This window comes from Heteronotia binoei, chromosome 1, assembly GCF_032191835.1.
Source record: "Heteronotia binoei isolate CCM8104 ecotype False Entrance Well chromosome 1, APGP_CSIRO_Hbin_v1, whole genome shotgun sequence".
In the NCBI taxonomy this organism is placed as follows: Eukaryota; Metazoa; Chordata; class Lepidosauria; order Squamata; family Gekkonidae; genus Heteronotia; species Heteronotia binoei.
The window spans coordinates 24,192,774-24,220,693 of record NC_083223.1 but is presented as its reverse complement, the minus strand read 5'-3'; the positions used below and the strand labels follow the sequence as shown (position 1 = coordinate 24,220,693).

The 27,920-nt window shown below is 45.5% G+C and overlaps 1 protein-coding gene across 1 annotated transcript in view; it reads right to left on the bottom strand.

Moving 5' to 3' along the window:
* Nucleotides 1-3,038: 3,038 nt before the first annotated feature.
* The window catches only part of TMX4 (thioredoxin related transmembrane protein 4), a 35,275-nt gene continuing 10,393 nt past the window's right edge, over nucleotides 3,039-27,920 (bottom strand). The window contains exons 3-8 of the mRNA XM_060232619.1: nucleotides 23,525-23,570; nucleotides 21,699-21,827; nucleotides 14,644-14,689; nucleotides 12,378-12,479; nucleotides 8,054-8,111; nucleotides 3,039-6,167 (exon numbers count right to left, since the gene is read on the bottom strand). Of these exons, the coding sequence (XP_060088602.1) occupies nucleotides 5,914-6,167; nucleotides 8,054-8,111; nucleotides 12,378-12,479; nucleotides 14,644-14,689; nucleotides 21,699-21,827; nucleotides 23,525-23,570 (635 nt within the window). The 3' untranslated portion in view covers nucleotides 3,039-5,913. The remainder of the gene's footprint in view (nucleotides 6,168-8,053; nucleotides 8,112-12,377; nucleotides 12,480-14,643; nucleotides 14,690-21,698; nucleotides 21,828-23,524; nucleotides 23,571-27,920) is intronic.

Sequence of the window (27,920 nt, the reverse complement as noted above, 5' to 3'; positions counted from 1 at the left end):
TGCTCAAGAGCAGTTCTCTGAGAGCTCTCTCAGCCCCTTTACCTCACAGGGTGTCTGTTGTGGGGAGGAGAAGGGAAAGGAGATGCTCTGAGATTCTGAGTGAAGGGTGGAGTATAAACCCAATCTCTTCTTCTTCTCTTCTTTTCTTCACTTTCTCAAAGAACTCCAAAAGGTTGGCGAGGCAGGACTTCCCTTTGTGGAAGCTCATGAAACGCCACTGGAATGGGAGGGGATGAGCCAGCCTCAGTTTAAGAGAGAAGGGGGAGAAAGTTTTCATCTGAGATGGGATCTTGGTGGCTTGGGGTAAGAGTGCCAGTTTAGCCAAGATTTTGTTTGGCTTTTGGAGTCAATTTAGGGAAGAAATCTTGTTTTAATGAGACAAATAAGCATCCTGTTAAGGGCCTGACATTCCTAACGTATGTATACAGGTTCTGTGGCCAGCTCTGTATGTTAAGACAGCAATCTTGAACCTGGAGAGGATCCCGCCTGTTATGGAAACATTTGCGTGAAACCTTGGAAGCTGTCTGGAAAAGGGGAATCAAATCTCTCAAGATATATTTACATTAACTGAGACTCAGCTACAAAGTGGTTACTCTTTGAGGAAAGCTTCTATCCTACAAGGGTGAAGTTGAAAGTCAGGTTCTATAAACTAAAGCCATCAACACAAAGAACTTACCCTGTTAAATACCTTATTTCCTGTTAAATAAATCTTTTTTGTTGTTCATATCTATCTGCTTGGTCTTGGTCTGCCAAGTATGTATGAAAAAGCAATGTCTGTTTGCCCCATTGGTCTAGCAGGATTTCAGACAGGACTTTAGGGCAGGAGTGTCAAAAGTGCATCCTGTTGGCTGCATACAGCCCGTCCAGGGCTTTAATCAGGTCCGTAGCTCTTTTCTCCCCCTTCTCTCTTTGAGGCTCCAAGGTTGCTAAAGTCCTCAGCTCATTCTGCCTTGTCTTTGCTGGATTCAGCAGGAAGCTCTTCTGGGCTTGCAAAGCTGCAAAGAAAATGCAGAATGGATTTTCCATAAAGGGCCCCGAGACCTTAATAGAAAATCCATTCCGTTTTCTTTGCAACTCTGTCCGTGCTGCAAAGCATTTCAATGGAGTGGAGCTTGTTTCACATTTCCTGTATTTGTATGGCCAGTTGAAGCCGTTGTTTGCTGGAGTTGTATCCTTGCAAATAAAGGCTTGATGCTTTGAGGCAGCTTATTTCTGCTGAATGGACCTGAGAACTGGTGCCTAGTGAGTACTCTAACCTGGGAATCCACAACCGAAGGGGGAAATTACACTGGAAAGTAACTGTCAATTTGAGTAGGCCCAGGGGATGGGGAGAAGCTTACAATGCCATTTCATGTTTTCCTATGCTTAGAGCATTTTATATTTTAAGTTTTTGCTGATTCTTGTGCTTTTTCTTGATGTTTTTTTTTTAAATTGCATTGCCAAACTATTCCACCTTTCCATTTTAAACAAGATATTATAAGAGTTTAAAGCATGTCTATATTTCAAGTAGAACAGTAATTGTGTTTGTCTGTATAAAGTTTATATCTCTGCTACCTGACATTACATTTTATGACATGCGTGGCCAAGCCCCACAAAGTCCCATTTATGTGAGATCCAGCCCAGGTAACAGATGAGTTTGACACCCCTGGGTTTAGGTGATCACATACTTTACATGCTACCAATCTTTTGATCAAAGCTTGCATCCCCCTTTTTACCTGATTGTGGGTGGTTGGGGTTTAAATAATCCATAAGAGAGGGGGGGGTGTTTGGACATTCTTCAGTCCAGTGGGCAGTTGCCTCAGAATCCTCCCTCTCTGGGTCCCCATAAAGCAAACGTAAGTGTATCAAATCATACACTTCTACAGGGCTTTTTTTGTAGCAGGGGCTCCTTTGCATATTAGGCCACCCCCCCCCCCCATGTAGCCAATCCTCCAAGAGCTTACAGGGCTCTTAGTACAGGGCCTATGGTAAGCTCCAGGAGGATTGGCTACATCTGTGGTCTAATATGCAAAGGAGTTCCTGCTACAAAAAAAGACCTGCACTGCCATATTGTTCAGGATGGTCTATTAATACTGGCAGAAGGTCTGAGACCTCAAACAAGAAACAGATATTTCCTCCCAACACCTATTGTGGCAATTATCCTTAAAAGTTCCATTTCTCCTTTAGGTCTCTGAACCAATCCTTGTAATTTAGGCCTCATGCAAATCCAAGTGACTGTCAGCCAAACAGTGCCCTTGGAACTCTACTAGATGGGACAGGATGTGACAGACTCAGTTTAAGAGCACTGAACAAGTTTTTTCCTCTTTTGGACTAGGATTTTGTCACTCTGGGAAGGGACACTAGCTTAGCCAGGCTTTTATTTGGCTTTTCAGTAAGGGTTTCGGGGTGGGGTTAGGGAAGCTTATTTTTGTGCGACAAATAAGCATCCTGTTAAGGGTCCATTGTTCCTACCTGATGTGTGTAGGTTCTATGGTAAGATGCTCTGTGAGAGAAAAGAGCAACCTTGAACCAGTTGAGGCTCCCCATCTGAACAAAAGGGAATCAAAACTTCTCTCAGGGATTATTTATTTTATTAGATCGCCTACATTACTTAATATATTTCAGTTATCCATATATATTTACCTGAACAAATAATTTATTTTCTGTTAAATAACCCTTTGGTCATCTGTGTCTTGTATAAGTCAAAAGCCTAAGAAGCAGTGATCTCTGTTTATCTCACCTTTAAGTACAGCCTTAAGAGACCTTTAGGGAATACACAGCTTACAAACTACCAATACTTAAGTTAAAGCCTGTGTCCCTTTTTTATTAGACTGTTTCTACACCACCCACCCACCCACACCCACAATCTATAGGAGAGGCCAGAGTGGGCGGGTTGGATAGAAGGAAGTTGCCTTACTCAGCTCACCTCATAACTGCCACACCTGCTTTCCCTCCAATTTTTCAACGAGAGATGTAAACACACACACATGGAGGCACTGAGTAACCCACTCATTTCCCAGTGTATTTTATACCACCATTTCATAAACGACACAGAAAAATGAAATAAATAAAAACTTTATAGTTAACAAGGAAATTAACATTAGCGGCATTTTTAGTATAAATTCTTTTGCATATTTAACTTAAAACATATCACCATTTTGCAAGTTACATAAGCTAAAGCAACCACTTTGACTAAACCAGAAGCATAAAATATAATGTATTCTTCCAGAGTAATTTATTACACAGCAACCATTGCTTTAGAGTGGACAAGTCTTCATTACCCAAAGCCAACTTTTTAAAAGCTATCTGTTTCTAAAGTAAATTACTTGGCCCTGCCCCATGAAAACTTGGCACCTTGAAAAATTGAGCAGCTTTGCAAGTAAAACCCCTGAAGAAATTTTGGAAACTTCTGTGTGGTCAACAGTTCAGTATAACATGACAATGCTTTCCACAGCATTTACCATTTTCAGTAACGTTTAAACACCAACTCAACCCTCATCTCCCTAAGAGTGCCTGACTGTCATCTTCTGTCATTAAGCTAAGCACTAATGCATGAATCTATATATATCTGCAACATGTCTGCCATCTAGTGCTTGCAAGAAACTAAACACAGCTGAAACCACGATTGACTGAAAGTTGCAGTCTGATGATGCAACCAAGATGTTATGAATGTTCTGAAGATGCATCTATGAGAAGTTCAACAACTGTTCAGTGCACAGATCCTCCTTTTAGAACATGTCAGTACAGTGACAGACTAGTCGTCTTGGAATTGAATCCCACTGAATTTAATGGGGCTTACTTCCAAGTATGCACACAAAAGACTGCAGCCATGGACAGTCCCTAATTAGATGTGAATCCTGTGTTCAACTGTGAACTGTCAGGTTAAAACAAACAGTATATGTCAAAACAAAGGACAGCAGACAGCTGGAAAGACAGACAGATCAAACAGTAGGATTTGAATCTTCCACCTTGGAACTGAAAAATAAGTTCAGTCACAAGGCATTAAGGCATTTTGCTTCAGCAATTTCAGGACCAAATTAGGAAGTGAAACATTTTCAACTGAAGCATTCGTGGCACTCAACAATTAGACTTCTCAATCATGTGCTGTTATAATTGTGAAGTCTGGTTAACACTTTCAAGTATCACCAATCCAAATGTCCATATTTATGCAACACAACATGCATTAAGAAGATTCTCCATATTTGATTGCATGTACTTGCTCTACATGGAAAACTGTTTTATATCAAAAGTCAGAGCAATACTGACAAGATGCAAGCAAGTTTAGCTTGTTTCAAGCTTTTTTATATGGAGTCAAGTGCATATAACCACTGCGACAAAACCTAGTCTATAACATTACTGTAACTAGCTGCAAAGGAACAGAATTGCTAAGGAGTTGAGTGTCTGCCACTGGAAGTTCATTATACAAAGCACTACAATTATGTTTGCTTTAACATTTAAGAGATGGGTCTTTAAGTCAATCGCTTATACAGTGGAACCAACTCCCACTACAACAGATGAATACTGTCTTGACAATGATCTGCCATTAATTTGCAACTCTGGATAAGCTGTACTCCTCGCTATCTAATGATGCTATCAAAAATAGATGGGAATATTGAAATAGCTTTCTGTGCTAATGTTTCATACACTGTAAGCTTCATTTCACACCAATGCATTTGCAAACAGCATTTATTTAAGGTGCCAAGAACTATCACCATGCTTAAGATACAACGACATAGCTCTATTATACTGGATAACATGGGGCGCATGAATGAATTAGGAAACATTCTATGATGAACCATCAGACTGCTACAACAGCTTTCTTGAACCCTGCTGAGATCAAATGAGCCTTTTGGTCATTAGGATTAAGCAGTGTAGGAATCACTTCAATGAGCAGTTTTTAAAAACTAAGGAATATATAAGTAAAGAGTGGCATTTTCTACTTGGTGGCCCAGGCCTCCCTGCTGTCCCTCGTGAGGGCTCAACAGCAGGACATAAAATTTTCTTTTTAAAAAGGTGCACCACGATACTGCAAAGGACCGCATGTTCAAAAACTTAACATGACCAAAGCCGTCGGAATAACCTGGAGACTCCCCACATGCAGTCAGCAAATGACGTCATAAGACGTTCACCTTACAGACAAGCATTTGGGCAATCCATACCCCACACATGCAATAGAGACACACAGTAGCACCGCAGGAAATGCATGTGTGTACTTTTAGAAGATGTCATGGATTTAAGTCAACGCATCTCAAGGGGAATTTTGTACCCACTATGTAAGTGGCACAAAGGGTGGCCTCGTATGTTACTAAGGCAAGTCACTTCAAACATGATGCCATGTCTGCACAGGGTGGTCTTCTTAATAATCAGAAATGCTTGAAGTCTGCCAAGGAACCATGACAAGATTTCTACTCAATGCTTCCAGTTCTCGGACTGGCTTGTCCCACCACAGAATGTGCCGGAGATCATTAAGTCATCAACAGGTAATGCTGAAAGAATTTGCATTATCAGGCAGTGATGTGGAGCCAATGCACCTTCCTCCAGCCCAGCAAGCTTTCCTCCAACTTCAGTGGCTCTTCAGCTGGAGGAAAAGGCTTACTCTGGAGGAAAGCCCTGTGTATGGTAGGACAGGGGCATATTTCTCCTTGCCGGTGGCATGACTCGGAGGCAAACACTTTCCACCAGCTCCCCTGAATCCCACGATATAAAATAAAGTTATACATTTGATTGTCATGGCTATCACGTCAACATTGAAACATTTCTCTTGCAGAATGACAAAATACTGGCCCTACAAAACAACAACAATAGCCTACTGGTGCAAAGCATGGATTTGAGCTTTTAACAGTTTGCTGGTCAAATGTTTGGCTTCAGCTGCAGTCAAGGAGAGCCTCCTGATACTTCTTTGGTCCAAAATAATACAGTTGCCTAACGATTGCACTATAGTTCGTCAGCCACCTCCTGGTTTTTACGCTGCCTTACAGAGCTCTGGTCTGAAGTGTGGTGCTCTGAGTCCTCTTCTATCATGGAACTTTCGACTGCTGAGTCATCGGAGGAGTTGTCCTGGGATTCGTCTTCTCCTTCTTCCTCATTGTCCTCATCAGACAAGCCGTTTTCTGTGACGGGCTCTCCTTCTGTGTCTTCTGGAGTTTCCTTTTGCTCTTCTACTTGGTCATAGCTTTGGTCCACCGATTCTGGTGGTAAAAGGAAAGGAAAGAGATAATGGAACAGTTTGGGGCATCAAATGTGAAGCTGGTTGAATTGACTTGTTATTTCTTTTTTTAACAGCTTACACAGACTTGCATCCAACCACACAGTTCCTCTAGTGTACCTTTGTGCTGACTCCCTTCCCCCCACTGTAGACTCCCACTTTGCCCTCTATGTCGGTCCTGAGGGTTTGCTGAACCCACTTCCTCATAACAATATTTTTTTTGGGGGGGGGGGAATTAGGATGCAGGAGGAGGGGAAGTGGGAGAGTCGCATCCCACAAAACCCTTGGATGGCTGGATACTGACTACTGAGTCTAAGAGATTCTCTTTCTCACGCTTGCTGCAAATTAGCAAATATGCATGTTCATGGTCTGCTCATGGATAACTCTGCAGTTTGGCTGAATTCCCAGAACTGCAAAAATTCTAGAACATGGGGACAAAGAAGCCAACAATGCAGTCCCCATGTTCAGGTACCAGCAACCTCCACAGGAAGACTTTCATTTTACTTGCCTTGAAGCATGGCACGCAGAGCATGTACAGATGACACCTGCCTTAGCACTATGAGAAACTGCTTATCTGAAGACTTGCATTCCAGTTTTCCATGGGGCATCTGTTTCTGAAACCCAGCATTAGCTGTTTTCTATTACCATCAAAACCCTGAAGCTAAGTGTGAGCTGTATAATCAAACCTATCCTGTCAAACGTTTATGGACTACCTGAGGCAAAGTTGGTTTTCTTTCTGTTATCTGACCGATGTTCCCATACCACTAGCCTAGTTGCAAAGTACCTTTTGGCTGCCATAACAATCAGGGAGCAAAAGACTAGCTCCCCTTCTTGATGCTTGACTAGTTTTTATAACTGAAACTCTGTGCAACTTTGCCATGCTGTACTTTTTACTTCTATGCCAATAAAGGTATTTGGATTTGGTGTGAGCTATTCATCCTTCTGACTTAGAAACTGTAAAGATATCTGTGCCTTTTGTAGCAACCATACACCAAGCACTGAGTCCATTAAGGGACCTTATAACCTGCCTTTCCTTCCACCCCCCTCTAAAGGGTAGGAGACCCATCTGGAGGCAGTATGGTCAGAAAGAACTTGTGGCTGAGTTCCTTGCATCATGCAAGCCATTCAATGGGCAACAAGCAAGGTCTGGCCATTTAAACATGCAGTACCCACATCCCAGGGCATTTACTAACCAAGTGCACAGCACATGCCCACACCACAACAATGTAGCACAAGTTAGCTGGTCAGTTACTCAAAACAACATGACTTCTTCTCCTATGATCAAATTAACCAAGGAAAGCAGAGCTTTTTGGGGGGGGGGGGCAGACTATGCCTGTGTGCTGATGCCTGTATGTTAGCTAAAAAGCTCACAGGGTCACTGCAGATTGTGGGTGAGGATCTTGAGACACCACTTAAAGGGAAAAAGTGTTTTCTTACACCAGCCTGAGGGTTAAAGGGGATAAGAAGAACCAGGGCTGGAAAAATATGATTGCCTACCCACTTCACCTATCCAAGGCTTAGAGGAGTGGTAGTGGTGGTGGGAGAGCAGGTAAGCACCTTCTTGAATACGTGAGATGTCAAAGTTCAGCTGAATACATGTGCTGTTTGGCTAATTTCTTGTATCAGCAGTGATGTCCACCAGTGTTCCCTTTAAGCTGAGTTTGTGTGAGCTATCTCACAGTTTTTTAGCCTCTGGCTCACACACTTCTGTCTTAGCTCAGGAAGAAAAGCCCCAGAGCAAACTAAGTGATGCAGTAGCTCACAACTTTAATGCCAGTAGCTCACACAGTAGAATTTTTGCTCACAGTTTAAAGGGAGCATTGATGTCCACTCTGCCACCAAGCTGCAAATTTTTGATAATATACTGACCTGATCCTTCTGCTTTAGCCTTGGATGGGAAAACGCAGTCCCCAAGCAAAACCAGTATCTGCATGTTAAAAAAAAAATTACACAAGGGCTATTACCCATCTTTGATGCAACTTTTTAAAGTTGTTGTGGTTCTATTATTCCCACATGCACTTTAGCTACCAGAATGCTGTATCTTGGAGCATACTTGTAGTTTAAGTGTGGGTTCAATGGCCCATCACTTAATTCAGCTGCTTAGAAAAACTCCACATAACTGCCTATTATACTGCGCTTGTTCTCCTTTAGCGACAAGAAACTTTCATTTGGATTCCCAATAGTCCTGTCAACTTGGAGTAGCCTTCTTAATAATGCAAATGCTTTAAAAAGTTATCCCCATGTTTAACTGCCTGATTTGTATTTCAGCAAACGTATATGTGCACATACACTTATTTAATTCAACTTAAATTCACTTTACTCCTGGGGTAAGGAGCTGATCAGTTGACAAGGCACGGATCTTCTCTAGCCCAAATTAACGACCAGTTTCAATGATAGCTATTATCCCTTCTGCTGATCAGCATTTGTTGACAATGGCATTGCTTGCGTCCCAAAAGGTACAACATTTAAATCAAACATTCCAAGCAGCCTTTTTAATTTCCACAGTATTAGCTGTTAGTATATTCAGAGTTCTCGACAGTATTATCCAACCAACACACTGCAATAAACTTCAAACAATCTGTTAAATGAGAACAATCAGGGGCAAGTCATAGCTGTTACCTTCTACTGCTAAGTTTCATTATGGCTACAAGAGTGCTACTTGGGTGATGATTAAAGCATAGATTAATTCAGAGAACCAATGTACTGATGCATGCACACACACCGCCCATACTGGCAGAAAGTAAGGAGGGCAATTTTTTCAAAATTGAAGCCATAAACACTAAGAGAAAATCACACTCTGTCGTGAGCTAGCCACCCTCAGTCCCTACTGAGCTAGAAGTCTGATAATGCAAATGACTGCGGCGTAGACCATTTTTACACCACCAGTAAAGCAATGCTTTTCCATTCTGCCAAGGTACAAAGACTGTATTGGATTTCCACAGTAATGGAAGGTTAACTGTTTGTCTGGGTGAAGCAAGTTTTCCTGGGACAACCGAGAAACACAGGAGTCTCTATGGATATTTAACAGACAGTTCCAGATGGTACTTCTGGACTGAACTCCTGAAGTAATTTGTGACACACCAAGAAGGAACTTAATTAAATTTAAGCAAGAACCACCACAAGAAAAGGAAATGGAGGCCCACGATAAGAGAGTATCGTAAGAAGAAGACCAAAATCATCTGTGTGGAGTGGAGAAAGGAGACTAACAGCGCAATCCTAAACTGAGTTTCACCTTTTTGAGTCCATTAACTTCAATGAAAAGGTATAACCCTGCAATCCTATTAAGTAGACCCTTGAAATCTTGGTTATTCAGCATTTTATGAGAAGCAGGGTGAAGCAAGCAGGAATCCAGAAACCTGGCTCAAAAGTGATGTGGAGGTGGAAAGTGCTGTCAAGTCACACCTGACTTATGGCGACCCTGTAGGGTTTTCAAGGCAAGACACGAAGGTGGTTTGCCACTGCCTGCCTCTGTGTAGTGACCCTGGTTTTCCTTGATGGTCTCCCATCCAAATACTAACGAGGGCTCCCACCCAAATATGAACTAAGCTTCCAAGATCTGACTAGACTGAGTTAGCCTGGGCTAACCTTGTCAAAGCCGTAGGTCACTGTTTCCCATTTGCAGGGTCGGGACCCAGTACCAGGCCACAGAAGCCTCACCAGGTCACAAGAAAAGCCAAAGCTAGCCCCACCTCCAGCAAAGCATGACCTCGGTTCTGCTTCCTTCCTTCCACCATCTCACTGTTGTGCAGAGAAAAGCTAGCTTTGAAGACTGACACAGGCTGCAAAGCCTGAGCTCTGTTTGGCTTCCTTCCTTCCCCCGTCTCTGTGTTGTGCAGAGAGGAGCTGGAGAGGCCAGTGTTTGAGAGAAAAGCTGGCGTCCACTGGCACTTTAGATCCATGAAGTGTTCTTCAAGGTATGAGCTTCCACGTGCCTTGCAGTATGTTCTTTTGAGATTTCCCAGGAGACCTGGGCGCCAAAGAAGGGGTGTGTGTTTTTTCCAGCTGGGAGGGGTGGGGAGTGGGCATTCCAGTAGCTGTTTTTTTTTTTACCAAACGACCCCTGGGCAGAATTGTTGCTGGCTGGGGTGATCTGATGGTGAGTGGGGCTTTTCCCCCCTTTGTCCCCCCCTTCTTTCTGTCTGTATTCTTGGTGCTGGGGGTGGGGTGAAGCAACAGTGGGAGGGCTTGTAGTGCCCTGGCCCCACTGGTGGACATTCTGGTGCTTTTTGGGCATTGTATGAGAGAATTTTGGACTGGATGGTCCACTGGTCTGATCCAACATGGCTTCTCTTATGTTCCTTATTTCCATGTCTTTCTTTTCTTTTCCTTCCATTTCATTCTTTCCCTTTCTTTCTTTCTTTCTTTCCTTCCATTTTTACTGGATGAAACTTTTCTGTTCATCATACTGTTGTTGCAGACATAGGAGCTCTGTCAATGAAAAATTGGCACTCCCAGTTGTAGCCAGCTGGCCTTTCTATGAGATTTCTGTGTGAGTGAGTGAGAGTCAGAGGTGTGGGGCAGAAAGAGATTACGGATGTATATCTCAACAACACTGGACGTGGTGGTACTATGAACCTGGCACCATTTTAATGGTCCTGCTTTTAACAGCTGTCTGACACCAAAATTAAACTCCTCCTGTAGATATTAAAAAGGATGAAAGAAGTTCACTGTCTAAATATCTGCACAACAGGTTGCTTTTAAAGGCATGGGAAACACAACCAGTAAAAAGCTGCAAGCCCCTCATAAATGTCCTTTTGGGGATAACTGCAGAAAAGCTTGTATGAACATCATATAACTTGAAATTAAGTGCAGTTCTCTGCTACCTTTCACAGCAATTTCCCAGTGTTTCAGCCAAGGAAAAGTATGAAAAATAGCTGTCAAAAGATATTCTTGAAACCAAGCAAGCTTGGTTGCAGCTTGAGGAAGGGTTCCAGTAGTAGCAGCTGAAGGAAGAGCCTACTAAATGTGTCAGCATATTTTGAGGTACATCAGCTGCCAGGGCCCAGTGTGGGTGGTACACAGCGCTGGCATTCCTGATGGCAATGGCAACAGCACTTCCAACTGCATACACTGGCCAGTGTTGTTGAGGAAGGGGTGTGTACGTGGTGCAGGCAACTGAACATGGGCATTAGGAATTCTTGCAAGCTGGAGAAGAACACACAAACAGATAGGTGCATGCGGGTGTAAGGGTGGAAAGAGAGGACCCTGGGAATGTATGAAAAAGTTGCAGACCGCCCACTTTCCAGCCCCATTTTGGCTCAGCATGAGTTTCAGAGAGATTTTTCTGAAAACGAAGTTACTTCAGAAGAAGAGGCAGGTTTGGGGGAGTGCCCTGGAAGTGACGTCACAGGAAAGTGGAGTTTTGATGGAGTTTTGGTTCAGTGTGCCCTGAAAGTGACATCACTTGGCCCTTGACCTGGAAGTGACACCACAGGAAATGACATAATTCCTGTCTCCCGGCTCCACTCCCAAAGTCTCCTGGCTCCACCTCCGAATTTTAGTGGGCCATGAAGGAGAAGTGTAAAAATAACCGGGCCATGGGAAAGAAAAGTTTGGGAAACCCTGTCGTAAGTGATATAGGAATCACCAAAACAACTCTTCAACCGCTAGCCTCACTAAGGCAAGCTTAAAGCCATGAATCACCATGACAGTAGACATCTGAAGTGTTCTAGCTTGCAGCATCAATCTTCATAATCTCTGAAATGATAGGATGGAGATATGCTAATAAGATCTACCAAGTGCTTGCTCCAGGAGGTTTGACAATCTCACCTCCACTCCAGGATACCTCCCTCCATGCACACACTGATGTTCAACCGCATGTTCTCAGGCATTCTCCCCACACTTTTCTTACTAATGCATACTGTCGCGGCATTAAGGGTATCTGCCCAAAGGCATCACAGCCACACAACATGCAAAAACCACCACACTCCGCTCTACAGAAATCCTCTGTTCAAAGCAGGTTTTACAGGCTAATAGCTCATCAAGTTATAAATGTGTTGTTTTCAAGATTCATGTTCCAGAGCTTCTATTCTATTTCCGTGCACTAACAGAGCACAATTACTTTGATGCTGAATGTTTACATGGCAACTCAGAAAACAAATTATTTTCTCAAGTTTGAAGTAGGGGGAGGGAAGAAGTGTGCATTTGCTTTTGTTTTTTTAAAAAAGGTTGTAAAAAACAGAAGTATTCTTACCATTCCTAGGATAAGACCAATCAATAAAGTGGCCAGTATGAAAATTGCATAAGAGCCCCATTCATGGATTCCAAGAGTGCCTGTTAAGTAGCTGTGGATTTCCTGCAAATGAGACAAGCAAAATAACTTGGATTTGAGCACCCTTCTCACCCACGGCATAACATGACGTTCACAAAACTCAATAGATGGTTTCGGCATTAACACCATTAAACCAAAAAGCATACAAATTCTTATTGTAGGTGGCCTGAGACAGTTGCATGTGACATGGCCCTTAATGTGGTTCAAAAAATGTAGTGCAAATCTCTTCCACATTCTCTTACTAATTAAGATTAAAAATATCCAGGGCAGATTACTGGAAACCTCATTCCTAATTAAGCAGGCTCTTAAACTCATTGTTAAAAGCAGTAATTGAGTGGGTATAAATCATGTAGGTAAAAAAAAGAACACGTGAAATTCTATTTCATGTTGCACAGATGAAAAACAAAGGCACTCTTTAAAATTTAACAACAAATTCCTAAAAAAGCCCATTTCTCATTTGTACCTGTCCACATAAATGTCAGGACTGTTTACCATCCACTGCAATACTGACTATAAGGGCTTTTCCACATCCTCATTTTCCTCGCTGATTTAAACCTGAAGTTTAAATCTGCAGGGAGATGTGTGGAATGTAAAGCCATGTGATATCAAATCGACCAGTAGAGGGAGCACAAAGCAGGTGTAGAATAGACCTTCCCCACCCCGGAAACCCTCAGCAGGAACACACAAGTGAGGAAAATGAGAAAGCCTACATAAACAGGAAAAAAGCTAAGTATTGTGATTCCTTATTATTATGGTTCTATTCTACCTCCCAGAATACACGATTAAACCAGAAATAAAAAGGTAAAGGTAGTCCCCTGTGCAAACACCAGTTGTTTCTGAATCCGGGGTGACGTCACATCACGTTTTCATGGCAGACTTTTTTTTTTACGGGGTGGTTTGCCATTGCTTTCCCCAGTCATTACACTTTCCCCCCACCAAGCTGGGTACTCATTTTACCAACCTCGGAAGGATGGAAGGCTGAGTTAACCTTGAGCCGGCTACCTGAACCCAGCTTCCTCCAGGATCGAACTCAGGTTGTCAGCAAAGAGCTCAGACTGCAGTACTGCAGCTTACCACTCTGCGCCACGGGGCTCTAAACCAGAAATAGGCTCCCACATATTAAGTGATGCATAGCCCCGTGGGAGAGAGTGGTAAGCTGCAGTACTGCAGTTCAAGCTGTGCACACGACCTGAGTTGGATCTCGGCGGAAGCTGGGTTCAGGTAGCCGGCTCGAGGTTGACTCAGCCTTCCATCCCTCCGAGGTCGCTAAAATGAGCACCCAGTTTGCTGGGGGGGGGGGGGAAGTGTAGACGACTAGGGAAGACAATGAAAACCTCATGATCAAGCATTGCTTTAGTTCTGAAGTCCACCAACTGCACCATCCTAAACAGATCGTTTCTGAGGGCAGCCAGGTTGGTTGGCAGCAAAAGAGTCCAGTCCAGCAGCACCCCAGAGACCAACAAGAGCTTCAGGACATCAGCTTTTGAGAGGACTCCCTTCATCAGACATGAGCAGGCATGGAGATCTGTCTCTTTATTCCACTCAGAAGGTGGGAGGATGCTTGCATGTAAAGAATATAATGTAACCAAGGATGTAAAGAATGTACAATGCATACTGTAATCTGCTTGATTAGAGCAGAGGAGAAATGCTTGGAGGCAGAAAATTAGCATCTGAATCCTATGTCCCTGAAAGGGATCTGTTGACTCTCAAAAGCTTACACCCTGAAACTCTTGCTGGTCTCTAAGTTGCCAGCGGACTTGAATCTCACTATCCTAAATAGGGTTGCACCTTTGTAAGTCCATTCAGCGCAATGAACTTAGAGAGGTGCAATTCTACTTAGGAAGGCAGTGTTAAGTGGCTTCAGGTTTGCCTTTACATTACAAGGGGATTAGAAGCTGAGAGAGCAGTGGAATTAGCATTAAACAGACATTAGCATTAAACAGACCATTTATGAACTACACAAAACTTACTGTCACAACTAAGAGGGCTCCATCACAAACATCTGTGCCTTTCACTCCAACACAATGCTAGGTGCACAAGTTTCTTGCCTGGTAGAACTGACAATTCTATCAAGCAAGGAGGTTGTGCAGCTAGCGATATGTTGAAGTGAAAGGCACAGAACGACATCACACAAGCCTGTTTTTCAGAACTGCACGTATAAAGCTTCTGTCCATGAGCTTTTACTCACCCTGATCCATCCAGATAAATAGAAGAGTCCTGCCATGCCATGCATCCTAGGAAGAAGAAGCAATTAGTTGACACTCATCTGAATAACTGCTAGGTAAGCAAAGAGTTTCTGTACATTCTATAACAAAACGACATTTCACATGCTTACTACACCTGTTTTACGTTTCTACATAACAACTCAGCTATGCAGTACACAACATTCTAGCATTGGGATTTCAACAAAGGGGAAAAAAACAAGATACCAGCATTGGGTTTTCAACATTTCAGCACCTCCAAAGACAACGTCAAGTCACCTGATTATTAGTTACATTTAAAAACTTGACTCCTTAAAAGACTAGAATTATTAATTCCAGCCTAGGCTTCAAGACGGATGCTACTGAGCTCCTAGTTTTATTTTGCAGCTACAAACTAACATGGTGTCAGAACTCAATGAACTTCAAACGGATCCCATACTCTGTTACAAAGCTAGGATTTTATTGAAGAGAACTAGGTGCTGGAAAAGGCAAGATAACAGTAATGGCGAGAACCAGCATCAGCTTGATTTTATACACGTAAAGCAAACATCTCACAAAGCCACAATTCACATTGTAGGGCGCAGCTGTCTTCTCACCATCACTATCAGTAGAGAGGATGCCTCCCTACTTCGAAGGCCATGCTGTTCGGCTTCAAAGGGTCCCAGTGTGAGAATGTGCAGAGACAAGACATAATTCATTCTACAGCCCCAAATATTTTGGATACCAGTGGGGCAAGGTTAATTACTATTCAGGCACTCTGGGTTAAACAGAGGTTACAACATGGAGTCAGTTTGGTTCAGTTACAATATAGCTCTAAGACACAGTAAAACTACCATACAGCATTGGTCACATTATAGGGGACCAGCAGCAAAGATACAAGTTCTGACATACTGCCCCCCCTAAGCGCCCCCTCCCGCGGGACCAGCTTTGGGCTTGTGCGGGTACAGTAGGCGAAACTTTTTTAGCAGTTGCGGAGCCACTACGTTCTGAGATTCGACCCACTCGTCACAGCTCGGGGGGAAGTGTTTCCACCTGATCAAATAATACAGTTTCCCCCGTTTGACTCTGGAGTCCAGGATCTCCTGGACTTCATGGTGACTCTGACCCCTCACTGTCGTCGGAGGGGGCGGTGGGGCCCTGGGATGGAAGGACGTAGCACCAGGGTCTTTCCGAAGCAAGCTGCAATGAAAAACAGGATGGATCTTACTTAGAGATTTGGGTAGTTCGAGTTCTACCGTTACTTTATTTATCACCCTTTTGATTTTGAAAGGTCCGAGGAACTTCAGTGCCAGTTTGCGACAGGACTGAGGAAGGGGGAGGTTTTTTGTTGACAGGAAAACTGTATCCCCCACCTTTAGATCCCACTCCGGAGAGTGTTTTTTGTCAAATTGTTTTTTGTATGCTTTTTTCGCTTCCTCCAGGTTTTCCTGAATTCCCTTCCAGCCTTCACGAAGTCCCTCCCACCATTGTTGGCACGATGTCGGTTGGGATGGGTTAGCTGGGAGGGCGAGCGTGGGGAACGGCTTGCCCTCGTAACCATTGATGATTTGAAAAGGGGAGGTTTTGGTCGAGCTATGGAGGCTATTGTTGTAGCCGTATTCTGCAAAGGGGAGGAGGTCTACCCAGTTGGACTGTTGGAAATTAATGAAGCAGCGGAGGTATTGCTCTAGAAGGCCATTAACCCTCTCCGTCTGTCCGTCCGACTGGGGGTGGTAGGCAGAACTCAATCCCTGCTCAATACCAGCCAGTTTGCAGAACTCCCGCCAGAAGTTGGCAACGAACTGTGTTCCGCGGTCACTAATGACCTTGTCTGGGAATGAGTGTAGGCGTACAATGTGAGTGAAAAAGAGCTGGGCAAGTTTCTTGGCGGTAGGTAATTGTTTGCAAGGAATGAAGTGAGCCTGCTTTGAAAAGGTATCGACTACGACCAAGATGACTGTCTTGCCCTGCGAAGGCGGGAGCTCTACAATGAAGTCCATGGAGACTACCGACCAAGGTCGGGTTGCTGTAGGGAGGGGGACTAGGTGGCCCGGAGGTTTGCCCCCCCTCCGTTTTGCCATGAGGCACGTGGGACATGACAGTACAAACTCTGAAACATCTTTTTTCATTTTCGGCCACCAAAATTGGCGGGTGAGCAAGTTGAGCGTTTTAACATAGCCAAAGTGGCCGGCCAAGCGGCTTGAGTGGCAGCGGTCCAAAACCTCTTTCCTGAGGGGATCGGGCACATAGATTTTTTCATTATGTAAATAGAGCCCGTTCTCGGCTTTGACTAAGTTGGGGGGGCGGTCAGCTTCCTGTTTGTACTCCGAGAGGAATCGAGCAAGTAATTCTAAGTCCGGAGGGTCGGTCTGTTTGCCGGAGCGGGTGGTGACTTCCCCCGCGATGGCTGAGGGGGAAATTAGTGAGTCTACCACCTCCTCTCTAAGACTGTCGTGTTGGGGCAGGCGGGAAAGGGCGTCCGCTAAAAAGTTCTTTGAGCCTGGGATGTGTTTCAGCACAAAATCAAACTTAGCAAAGAAGCCTGCCCACCGGATCTGTTTTGCAGTCATTTTGCGACGCCCAGTGAGGGCTTCCAGGTTTTTGTGATCGGTCCAAATTTCGAAGGGGACTCTCGCTCCTTCAAGCCAGGAGCGCCAGGTCTTTAAGGCAAACATGACTGCAAACGCTTCCTTGTCCCAGACTGACCAATTTCTCTGTTCATTGGAAAATTTCCTGGAAATATAGGCACATGGTCGGAGCACCCCATTTCCCCCCCTCTGCATTAATATGGCTCCCACAGCGGCGTCGGAGGCGTCGCATTGGACCACGAAGGGCTTTAGTTCGTCAGGGTGCGCCAGCACGGGTTCGGAGGTGAAGAGGCGTTTTAGCTCAGTGAAAGCTTTTTGGCAGTCCGGCGTCCACGTTAGGCGCGCGCCGGGTTTTTTAGCCTCGTCACCCTTCCCCTTGGTTTTGAGGAGTTCTGTAAGGGGGAGCATGACCGTGGCGAACCCCTTTATGAAGTCGCGGTAAAAGTTAGCGAACCCGATAAAACTTTGTAATTGCTTGCGGGTTCGAGGGGGTTCCCAGTCTAACACCGCTTGGACCTTTGCGGGGTCCATGGACAATCCCTCCCCCGACACCCGGAAGCCCAAATAATCAAGTTCGGTCTTGTGGAATTCACATTTCGACAGTTTGGCATACAGTTTGTGTTTACAAAGGGTGCTTAACACTTTTCTGACCAAAGGTACATGAGACTTTAGATCTTGTGAATAGATAATGATGTCATCAAGGTACACTACCACCCCCTTGAACAGGAAGTCCCGCAGCACTTCATTGATAAAGTTCATAAAAACGCCCGGGGCTCCCTGTAGCCCAAACGGCATGACAAGGTACTCAAATTGTCCCAGTGGGGTGTTGAAGGCTGTTTTCCATTCGTCCCCCTCTTTGATGCGGACGCGAAAGTACGCGTCTCGGAGGTCGAGTTTGGTAAATATTTTCCCCTTTGCTACAGTGTTTAACAAGTCCTTTATCAACGGGATCGGGTAGGCGTTGGACATGGAAATCCCGTTTATCGCACGAAAATCTGTGCAAAGTCTAAGCGACCCGTCCTTTTTCTTTCGGAATAGAACGGGGGCGGCATGGGGGGCTGTGGCCGGTCGAATAAAACCACGCTTTAGATTTTTGTCCAAAAACTTTCGGAGTTCCGCCTTCTCCGCCCAACCCATGGAGTACAGTTTCGCTTTGGGAAGCTGCTGCCCGGGGATTAGCTCAATGGCGCAGTCTGTAGGGCGGTGGGGCGGTAGCTCATCCGCTTCCTTCTCGCTAAATGCCAGTTTTAAGTCTCGGTACTCCTTGGGGATGGAGGCGACTTCCTCAAGTGTGAGGCACGCCCGCATGTTTTGGGGGGGGGCGTGCGGCCCCCATTCGGGGCGCCAGTGGTGATGCTCGCACCTCCAATCTGGGAACCGGACGATCTGTTCCTCCCACCTTATGTCGGGTTGGTGGCGGGCGAGCCAGGCTGAGCCAACTACCACGTCGAAAGAGCAGGAGGGGGCAATTACGAAAGTCTCAATTCCCCAATGCTCCTCGGTCCCTACCGGGACCGCCTGAGTTTCTAAAACACATGGTTCCCCCCTCATGGGCCCCCCGTCCATTTGCTGGAACTGCATCGGTTGTGGCAGGGGCGAAGTGGCTAATCCCAGCGCCTCAACTAGGCGGGGGGTGATCAAGTCCCTGTTACACCCTGAGTCGATTAGTGCTCGGGCGTGCATAAATCTCTTTAGGTTCGGGTTTAGGAGGGTAACGGCCATAAAAAGTAAACCCCCAGTTGCTCTCACCGTGAGGAGTGCCGGCTGTTGCTGGACCTGCTTTGCGGCACCCATTAAAGCAGGTCGCTGTCGTTTCCCGCCGACTCGGTGTCGTCCGACTCCTCGGTCGATTCTTCGACTGCCGCCAGGCTGGTGGTAAAATCCTCGTCAGTCGCCAAGGAAGTGGCGACGGAGCCCCGACTGGGCTCCTTCGATCGGCTGCTCTTCTTCTTCTTCGGGCCCGGGGTGGTTGGCCGCGCCGTGGGTGGTGTGGATCCCGCTTTCCCAGGGCAGTTAGCAGCAAGATGATTTGGGTCCCCGCATTGGAAGCATTTGCGGGCGGGAGACGGGGTGGAGGTCGTCGGGGCCTTCTTCCCTTCCGATTTAGTTGGGGTGTGTTTGGCTCCCTTCCTCGCTAGTTGCTGTCTCCTCATCCCCACGTGTTGGAGGTTGGTCTCCACCTCCCCGGCCAGTTGGATCCAGCCGACCAGCGTGTCGGGCCTCCCCTGACTGTAACAGCGGTCGAGGATGCTTGGATTCAACCCGTTGATGAACGCGGTGTATTTCATGACCTCGTTCCATCCCCTTGCTGCCGCGCAGTACCCCAGGAATTCGGTGGCATACTCGCGGGTGGAGCGGTTGCCCTGCTCGATGCGTTGGAGGGCAGCGACCGCCTTCTCTTCCCGTAAAGGATCTCCATACTGGCGGAGCATCGCGTGCAGGAACCCTGCCACGGTAGCTAATTCGGGCTTTCTTCCCATGAAAAGCCCCACGTACCACTTGCGGGCCGCCCCTCTCAGTCGAGACGCGATGTGGTACACTCGGCTGGCCTCGGTAGGGTAGTCGGCACCCCAGTGGGTGAAGAACGTGTCGCACTGAATAGTAAAGTATTCCACGTCCTCCGGATTCCCATCGAACGTAATCTTCAACTCTCTTCCCCGTCCCTCGGCCCCACCAGGCGCTCGCGGCGCCCCAGGCGGCGGCGCTGGGCCCGGTAGGGCCGGCGGGATCGGGACGGGTGGTGCAGGCGGCGCCGGGGCGGCCGGGGCCCCTGGTGCAGGTGGCGCCGGTGGTGCCGGGGCGGCTGGAGCCGGCGGAGCCGGAGGTGCCGGGGCTGCTGGGCCCACTGGGGCCGGCGGCGCCGGGGCAGCCGGAGCTTGCGGGGCGGGGGCCGGCGGGGCGACGGGCGGTTGCCCCAGTGGCAGCACTCCATACGGTATCCCCAGGACCGCGGTTTGCAAAGTGCGGAGCTGGTCGTGGATAGCGCCCAGGTTCTGCTGCATCTCCTCGGCCATCGTCACGCGGGAGCGGTGCACATCGCCGTGGATCTCCCGCACCCAATCGAACAATTCGTTGCGGAGGGTCCGGATCGGGTCTTCCCCCCCTCGGGGCTCCGTACCCTCCGCCTGGCCCTCGTCGTCGTCTCCTGCCCCTCCTTCGCCCAACATGCTTCGGTACCGCTGCTCCGCGGCGTCGATTGCTGCCGTGGACTTCCGTGGGCTCCAGGTTCGCGGGGCCGGGAAAGCGGCGTCGACTGAGAAGGGCGCTGGAACCTTAATTTTGCGTCGGACCCCCGTCACGTTTGGGTCGAGCGGCGGGTCCTCCGATGGGGTGGTGGGCTCTCCGTCGTCTGGTACTTTTGCCGCCATCGGGCCAAGCCTCCAGGACAGATAAGCCACGAACAATGGGATTACTGTTATAATGTCAGAACTCAATGAACTTCAAACGGATCCCATACTCTGTTACAAAGCTAGGATTTTATTGAAGAGAACTAGGTGCTGGAAAAGGCAAGATAACAGTAATGGCGAGAGCCAGCATCAGCTTGATTTTATACACGTAAAGCAAACATCTCACAAAGCCACAATTCACATTGTAGGGCGCAGCTGTCTTCTCACCATCACTATCAGTAGAGAGGATGCCTCCCTACTTCGAAGGCCATGCTGTTCGGCTTCAAAGGGTCCCAGTGTGAGAATGTGCAGAGACAAGACATAATTCATTCTACAGCCCCAAATATTTTGGATACCAGTGGGGCAAGGTTAATTACTATTCAGGCACTCTGGGTTAAACAGAGGTTACAACATGGAGTCAGTTTGGTTCAGTTACAATATAGCTCTAAGACACAGTAAAACTACCATACAGCATTGGTCACATTATAGGGGACCAGCAGCAAAGATACAAGTTCTGACACATGGCTTCCAGCTTGGAGTCTGGATTATTATTTGATAATTCATAATTGTTGATGGAAATGACTTACAACAATACACTAACTTTCAGAGAAAAGCAATCCACAACCAGTACATTGGGTCAAAACAGAGGCACAGTATGAGCATTTGGACACCCCTGATTATGGCAGTGTTAATACACACCCTACTGTACTAAAGAACTGGCTAGTTATTACTCCATGTATCACTGATCACTTCTGGGCTACACTCACAGAAACACTTGAATATTCCATTAAACCTACAGCTTCCACCAAAAACAGAAGCCCTACTAAAAAAATCCCTTTCAGGAGAACCAGCTTATACCCTGTGGAGGAAAAGAAGAAAACAGCAGTTCCTCAGTGTCACACTACTACACATTTCCACACCAGAGTCGCCACTAATGTAGGATGGGTAAATTCACAACATAGTGCAATAAAGGCACAAGCAAATCACCCTTAGAAGTTGTGACAGCAGGAGGCTGCTGTTTCCCATGAGTGGTAGGATCCTTAGGTGCAACATATAGTCAGATCTCAGGGCAAGGGGTCATGTACTTGCATTATAGATGATGGAGACTTCCATCCTGGCACAGGCTCAACAGCTTCCCACTTTCTCTCCAGGATATAGCCTTTCAGGTCCTCCAGTGTTCTTGACCCACGGTATCTGCGAAAAACTCCATCCTTTGCACTAAAAACAAGGAGGTACAGGAAACAGTGCCCTATCTGTCATAAAGGAAGTACTGCCCTGTCTGTCATACAAGAAGCAGTCAATGTTTTCTAAATGTCATTTTAGGAGGTTTGCAGAGGACAAAGGAAAAAGTCCTCTATTATTCAGACTCTTGCGTCCACACCTCTTATTCTCTGCGCTATTCCAGAACACTTGGGTGGGAGCACAGAGACACCAAGACGTGGGACCATGCAACAGAACAGAGCAGAGTGAGCCATGCTGTTTTTAAATAGGGATGAGTATTTTCTTCTTCCTCACAATGCATCTTACAATCAGGATTATGCTGCTGATAAGCTTCCCTGAACTAGGTACAACCCAACACTGCCAGTCACTGAAGCAGACAAGGAGACTGATTAACTATATTGGTCCCTCCTTATGCCCCTGTGGCACAGAATGTTAAAGCTGCAGTACTGCAATCCTAAGCTCTGCTTACGACCTGAGTTCGATCCCCAGCGGAAGCTGGGTTTTCAGGTAGCTGGCTCGAGGTTGACTCAGCCTTCCATCCTTCTGAGGTCGGTAAAGTGAGTACCCAGCTTGCTGGGGGGAAAGTGTAGATGACTGGGGAAGGCAATGGCAAACCACCCCGTAAAAAGTCTGCTGTGAAAACGTTGTGAAAGCAACATCACCTCAGAGTCAGAAACGACTGGTGCTTGCACAGGGGACCTTTCCTTTCCTTTTTCCTTATAAAGAGGTTCAAGAGGCAGGTTGCCACCCCTTCAAATGAGGATTTAAAAAAAAAAAAAAGTCCCCTGTGCAAGCACCAGTCATTTTTGACTCTGGTGTGATGTTGCTTTCACAACGTTTTCACGGCAGACTTTTTACAGGGTGGTTTGCTGTTGCCTTCCCCAGTCATCTACACTTTCCCTCCAGCAAGCTGGGTACTCATTTTACTGACCTCAGAAGGAAGGAAGGAAGAGTCAACCTGGAACTGGCTACCTGAACCAGCTTCCACTGGGATCGAACTCAGGTCATGAGTAGAGGGCTCATACTGCAGCTTTACCACTCTGCACCACGGGGCTCTTAATGAGGAATTGCAGTATGTTAATTCAATGAAATACTGGATACAAAAATTAGGCTTCTACTGAACTTGAAAGACTTTGATCAAAAGTTCAGAAATAGTTCAACATGCCAAGCTACACACAGACATGCTATATATATTAGGGGTGTACACTTAGTATATACCACGATAAATACCTCCCCCCCATCCCCCCCAAAAAAAATCCCAATTGGTATTATTCAGGTATTTATTCTACCAAATCAGATTAGAGAATCTGATTGGCTACCAAAATAACTGTGCCCGAATAAATGTCAATATTATTCCGCTTTTATTCTAGCACACCTAGAAGGCATTTCAAAGGGCTGTAGTCCCTTTAAATGTCTTCTGAATTCACAGAGTTCATTTAAAGTTTAAGTGCCTTCTAAACTCCACTATACCCTATAGGGACGATCCCTACAGGATATAATGGAGCCAAACTAATTTGGGTTTCCTGAATATTTAACTGAATCCCAATACAATACTGATATTGGGATTCAGGAATATCAATATTTTCCTGGTCCAACAGACCTAAATCAGAAAAATACTAATTTTATTTTTGGTACACTCCTAACAGATAGATATAACAAACAATGTTTTCAAGCAGATAAAATAACATACTTACTGGAAAATAGTGGGAAGTGTAGTGACAAAGAAACGACCACTTACACCTAGAAAATTAGAGAGTTTCAATTAAGTTTTCTAGAAGTAATTACCTTCAGGGAAGATTGTAAGTTTCAATTATTTTTCTATATGGTTGTTAGCCATACTGAATGAGCCTTACAGCGACGAGTTTTACTCTGTGAATGAGCTTTCTGGGAAATCTGTCAGCACATCCCAATAAAGAGTTACATCCCTCTAAGTTCTCTAAAAATTGATGGAATAGAAGAGTGTAACTTTGTTCAGGATTGCACTGTCTGCGTCATACTGGGATTGTACTCTCAAGACTGGTTATTGTTTGGAGAGCCAGTTTTGGTGTAGTAGTTAAGTGTGCGGACTATTATCTGGGAGAACCGGGTTTGATTCCCCACTCCTCCACTTGCCCCTGGTAGCATGGCCTTGGGTCAGCCATAGCTCTGGCAGAGGTTGTCCTTGAAAGGGCAGATGCTGTGAGAGCCCTCTCCAGCCCCACCCAGCTCACAGGGTGTCTGTTGTGGGGGAGGAAGGTAAAGGAGATTGTGAGCCGCTCTGAGACTCTTTGGAGTGGAGGGTGGGATATAAATCCAATATCATCATCTTCTTCAACATCCCAGGAGTGTCAAATATGCAACCCATGGCTGGATCAGTCCCTCAGAGGGCTCCAATCAGGCTTGCGAGCAACTCACTGTTGTCTGTTTCCTTCTCCCTCTCTTGCTTCCTTCTGCATCACAGTTTGCTTTGCCAGGCAAGCTTAATCAAGCTACAAAGCAAAGCCTCTTTTTTTCTCCTTTGGCAAACCAGCATATGAAGCAACTTATGTCTAAAAGTTTACAATGCCCAGCCATTTCATATTTTCCTCTGAGTCTTAGGCTCAACGAACTGACTATGAAATTTCTGTAATGAATGTCAGTAAATCAAAAATACGTTTCCAACTTACAGATACATCTGTAAAACACCTGAACAGCATACTCAAGATTGCTACAGCACAGACATTGTCTCCAGATGTTGATGCAATAATTCAGAGCAAGAGGTGTCAATTATCAGAGATAAATGAACAAAAATTTGCAAGACTGCTAATCTTAAGCATGTTTTTAAGATTTTTTTTTAAACTTCATGCTTGCGTCCTTTACAAAATTTATATCTCTGCTACCTGGCATTACATTTCATGACACACATGGCCCAGCCTGACAAGGTCTCATTTATGTCAGATCCCGCCCTCATAACAAAAGAGTTCGATACCCCTGGTTTAGCCCATTAGCACTTGACAATAGTTTGGATTCTGCAATGCAAAAGTGAAAACACAAGCAGACGTACTGCAGTTCTTCATTTTATGCAGTGCCACATAAATAAAAGATCTTGTGCAAGCAGAAATGCAAGTGGGGATAGAATATGTTTGACTTAGCAGAAGCAACTTCCTCAGTCTTTCTCTTGCACTCCCACTTGTGCAAGAACTCTAGGGCAAGTGAAAATTTGGCGCTGGGTCCATCCAATCCAATATATTGCAAGCCGTTATGTATGTTGGTAAAGAACAATAACTACTAACTCATAACAAGTCTAGCACGCCTCTCTAGCAACCTGGCAACTACTTTAGATCAACATTTGAGCACAAGGATCTACAGTAGGAAGATTAAATTATGTCAATTTTGATAGTTTTCTACAGCTCAAAAACAGTCATTTGCAGTACACTAACAGATACATGAACAACTGTGATGAAGACAACAGACATTTCATTGCCAGACACACATACACTCCTCACAGCAATTATTTTTGTTATGTTCTCCCTGGCAGTAGAGGAAAGGTAGCATGGTATAGCTCAATCCTGGCAGATCTCAAAAGTTAAGCAGAGTCACCCTCATCAGGACCTGAATGAGAGACCACCAAGGAAGAGTCTGAAGAGGAAGGCAATGGCAAACCACCTCCGCTTCTCACTTCCCTTGAAAGCCCCTTGCTGGGGTCACCATAAATCAGCTGTGACTTGACAGAATTTTACACACGTTCTTGGCAACAGTGGAGTGATTTTTACCAAAGTATAGTCAACCACAGGAACAGAAGCAACTCTATCAAGACTGAACACTTGCACAATAGCACTTGAATAGGTTGTTCTTGAACTCTCTTGCAGTTCTACCCAGAAAGAAAAAGTCTACAGCCTCCAGAATTCACCAGGTAGCAAAGTGCAGGTTTGTATGAGCCACCCCAAGTACTGCATGCAAGTTCTGCATGCGTAGCTCTGTCTTTCTGCTGCTGGGTCATTCATTCAGAAGAAACCTACCATCATTGTTTGGTGACATACAATGGTTTTGTTTTTAAATGACAGCAAAGTCCAGGAAGAACACAGAACAAGAGGGAAACCAGTCATGGAGTCATATGCCAGTATGAATCCCTGTGAGCTATAAAACTCAAAATGTTATCCCACAAACCATGCCAGGTTCTTAACAGTCGCCTTCAGCAAAGTGTTGCTACATGAAATTATTTTATCTTTCTTTCAAATGCTTTCATAATTTGTATTAGTTCACAGCTAGATGTTCCAAATGAGAAATTCCTTATCACCATTCATTTCCCTGGCCTTAACGGGCTGTCCTCCAGAATGACCTCAGATAGCTTCTCACCACAGCCAAAAGCAGTGTAGTCTTGGCTGGAAGTTAACAATGAGACCATTCAGGCCAAGAGATGTATAAAATTTCTACATCTCCATTCAGAGCAAAATCTCTCATGCCTGCTGTATCCATCCATGCCATCTCTCGGCTCACGCAACCTGACAATGGAACCAACTTGCACATCACTTGCCAGACACGATAACAGCCGCTACTTTTGCTTACAAATTATGCCAAACAGGCCCACCTGCATGCTGTAAAAGTAGCCTCCGAAATTGGATGCACCAATTGGATGCTCTTCATTTTCACAAGTAGTTTATTTTATTTATTCATTAGGTTTTTTAGTACCACTCACCTGAAGGGTCTCATGTTGACTTACAACATTGAAACCAATAAGGTAAAAACAACATAAAAACAAATATTAAATATTAACATTAAAATACATAGCTGAAGGGAACATGGTAGGTTGTAACAGGAGAGGAGGTCCCGTAGGCATGAGTATTCCAGACCATTGAGGATTTTAAAGGTTAACACCAACACTTTGAATTGGATCCAGAGGCTAACTGGTAACCAATGCAGCTGCTGCAAAATTAGAGCAATATGAACTGAACATGATGTTCCAATCAGTAACCTGGCAGCTACATTCTGGGCCACCTTTAGTTTCTGAAGCATTTACAAGGGCAGCCCTACATAGAGCTAATTACAGAAGTCCAATCTGGAGGTGATGGTCACATGGACCAATGTGGCAAGGTCTGACCCAAATAAAGAGCCAACTGGCAGGCCTGGCACAGATGAAAAAATGCTGACCACACTACCATGGACACTTGTTTATCCAACCATACCTTGTGGTTCCTTACAGTGTCAACTGGACACCACTGAGTCTTGAGTGACCCTCCAGCTAGTTTTTCCCAGCCACATGGCCTCTGTCTTGGATGGATTCAACTTCAGCCAGTTCCCACCTTAACCAATGGACTACTGCATCCAGACACTGGGATAACACCAAGAGCCCTGCCATTGGCTGCTTATCCAGCAGGAGGAAGAGCTGAGTGTCATCAGCATAGGGATGGCACCTAACTCCAAACCTCCTGATGATCTCGCCAAGAGGGTGCATATATATGTTAAAATAACATCAGAGGGAGGATCAAACCCTGTGGGACTCCACAATTCAGATTCTGTCAAGTAGATGTCTCCTCTCCAATAGCAACCCTCTGAGACTGTCCATGGAAGAATGAGGAAAACCAACTAAGGGCAATGCCCCTTATCCCCAAGGAGGAAAGGTGATTGATCAGGACCAAAAGGTCAACTGTACTGAAGGCTGCTAGATCCAGAAGGGTCAACAGGGATGGCATGCTTTATCTGGATGTAAATGGAGATCGTTGACCAAAACAACTACTCCTGTTTGGTCCCAAAGAAGGCTTGAAGCCTGATAGAAAAGGGTCCAGGGCAGATGTTGCATCCAGGAAAACCTGGAGCTGTTTACTTAATTACCTTTCCCAGAAAAGGCAGATTGGACACTGAGCAGTAATTGGCTAGTTCCTTTTTATCTAAGGCAGGTTTCTTTAACAAAGATCTAATAATTGTCTCCTTAAGGGAGCTGGGGAAACAGCCCTGTGAGAGAGACAATAATCTGTCTCAAAAGGGCCACTTCCTGGCATGATTTTACCAGCCATGAGGGACAAGGATCCAAGAAGGTAGTTGCCTTCACAGCTGTCAGGATCCTGTCAACATCCTCAAGGCCAAAAGAGTCCAAAAAAGGACCAGACAGTGCAAGCAAAGCCCCCATCTCACTAC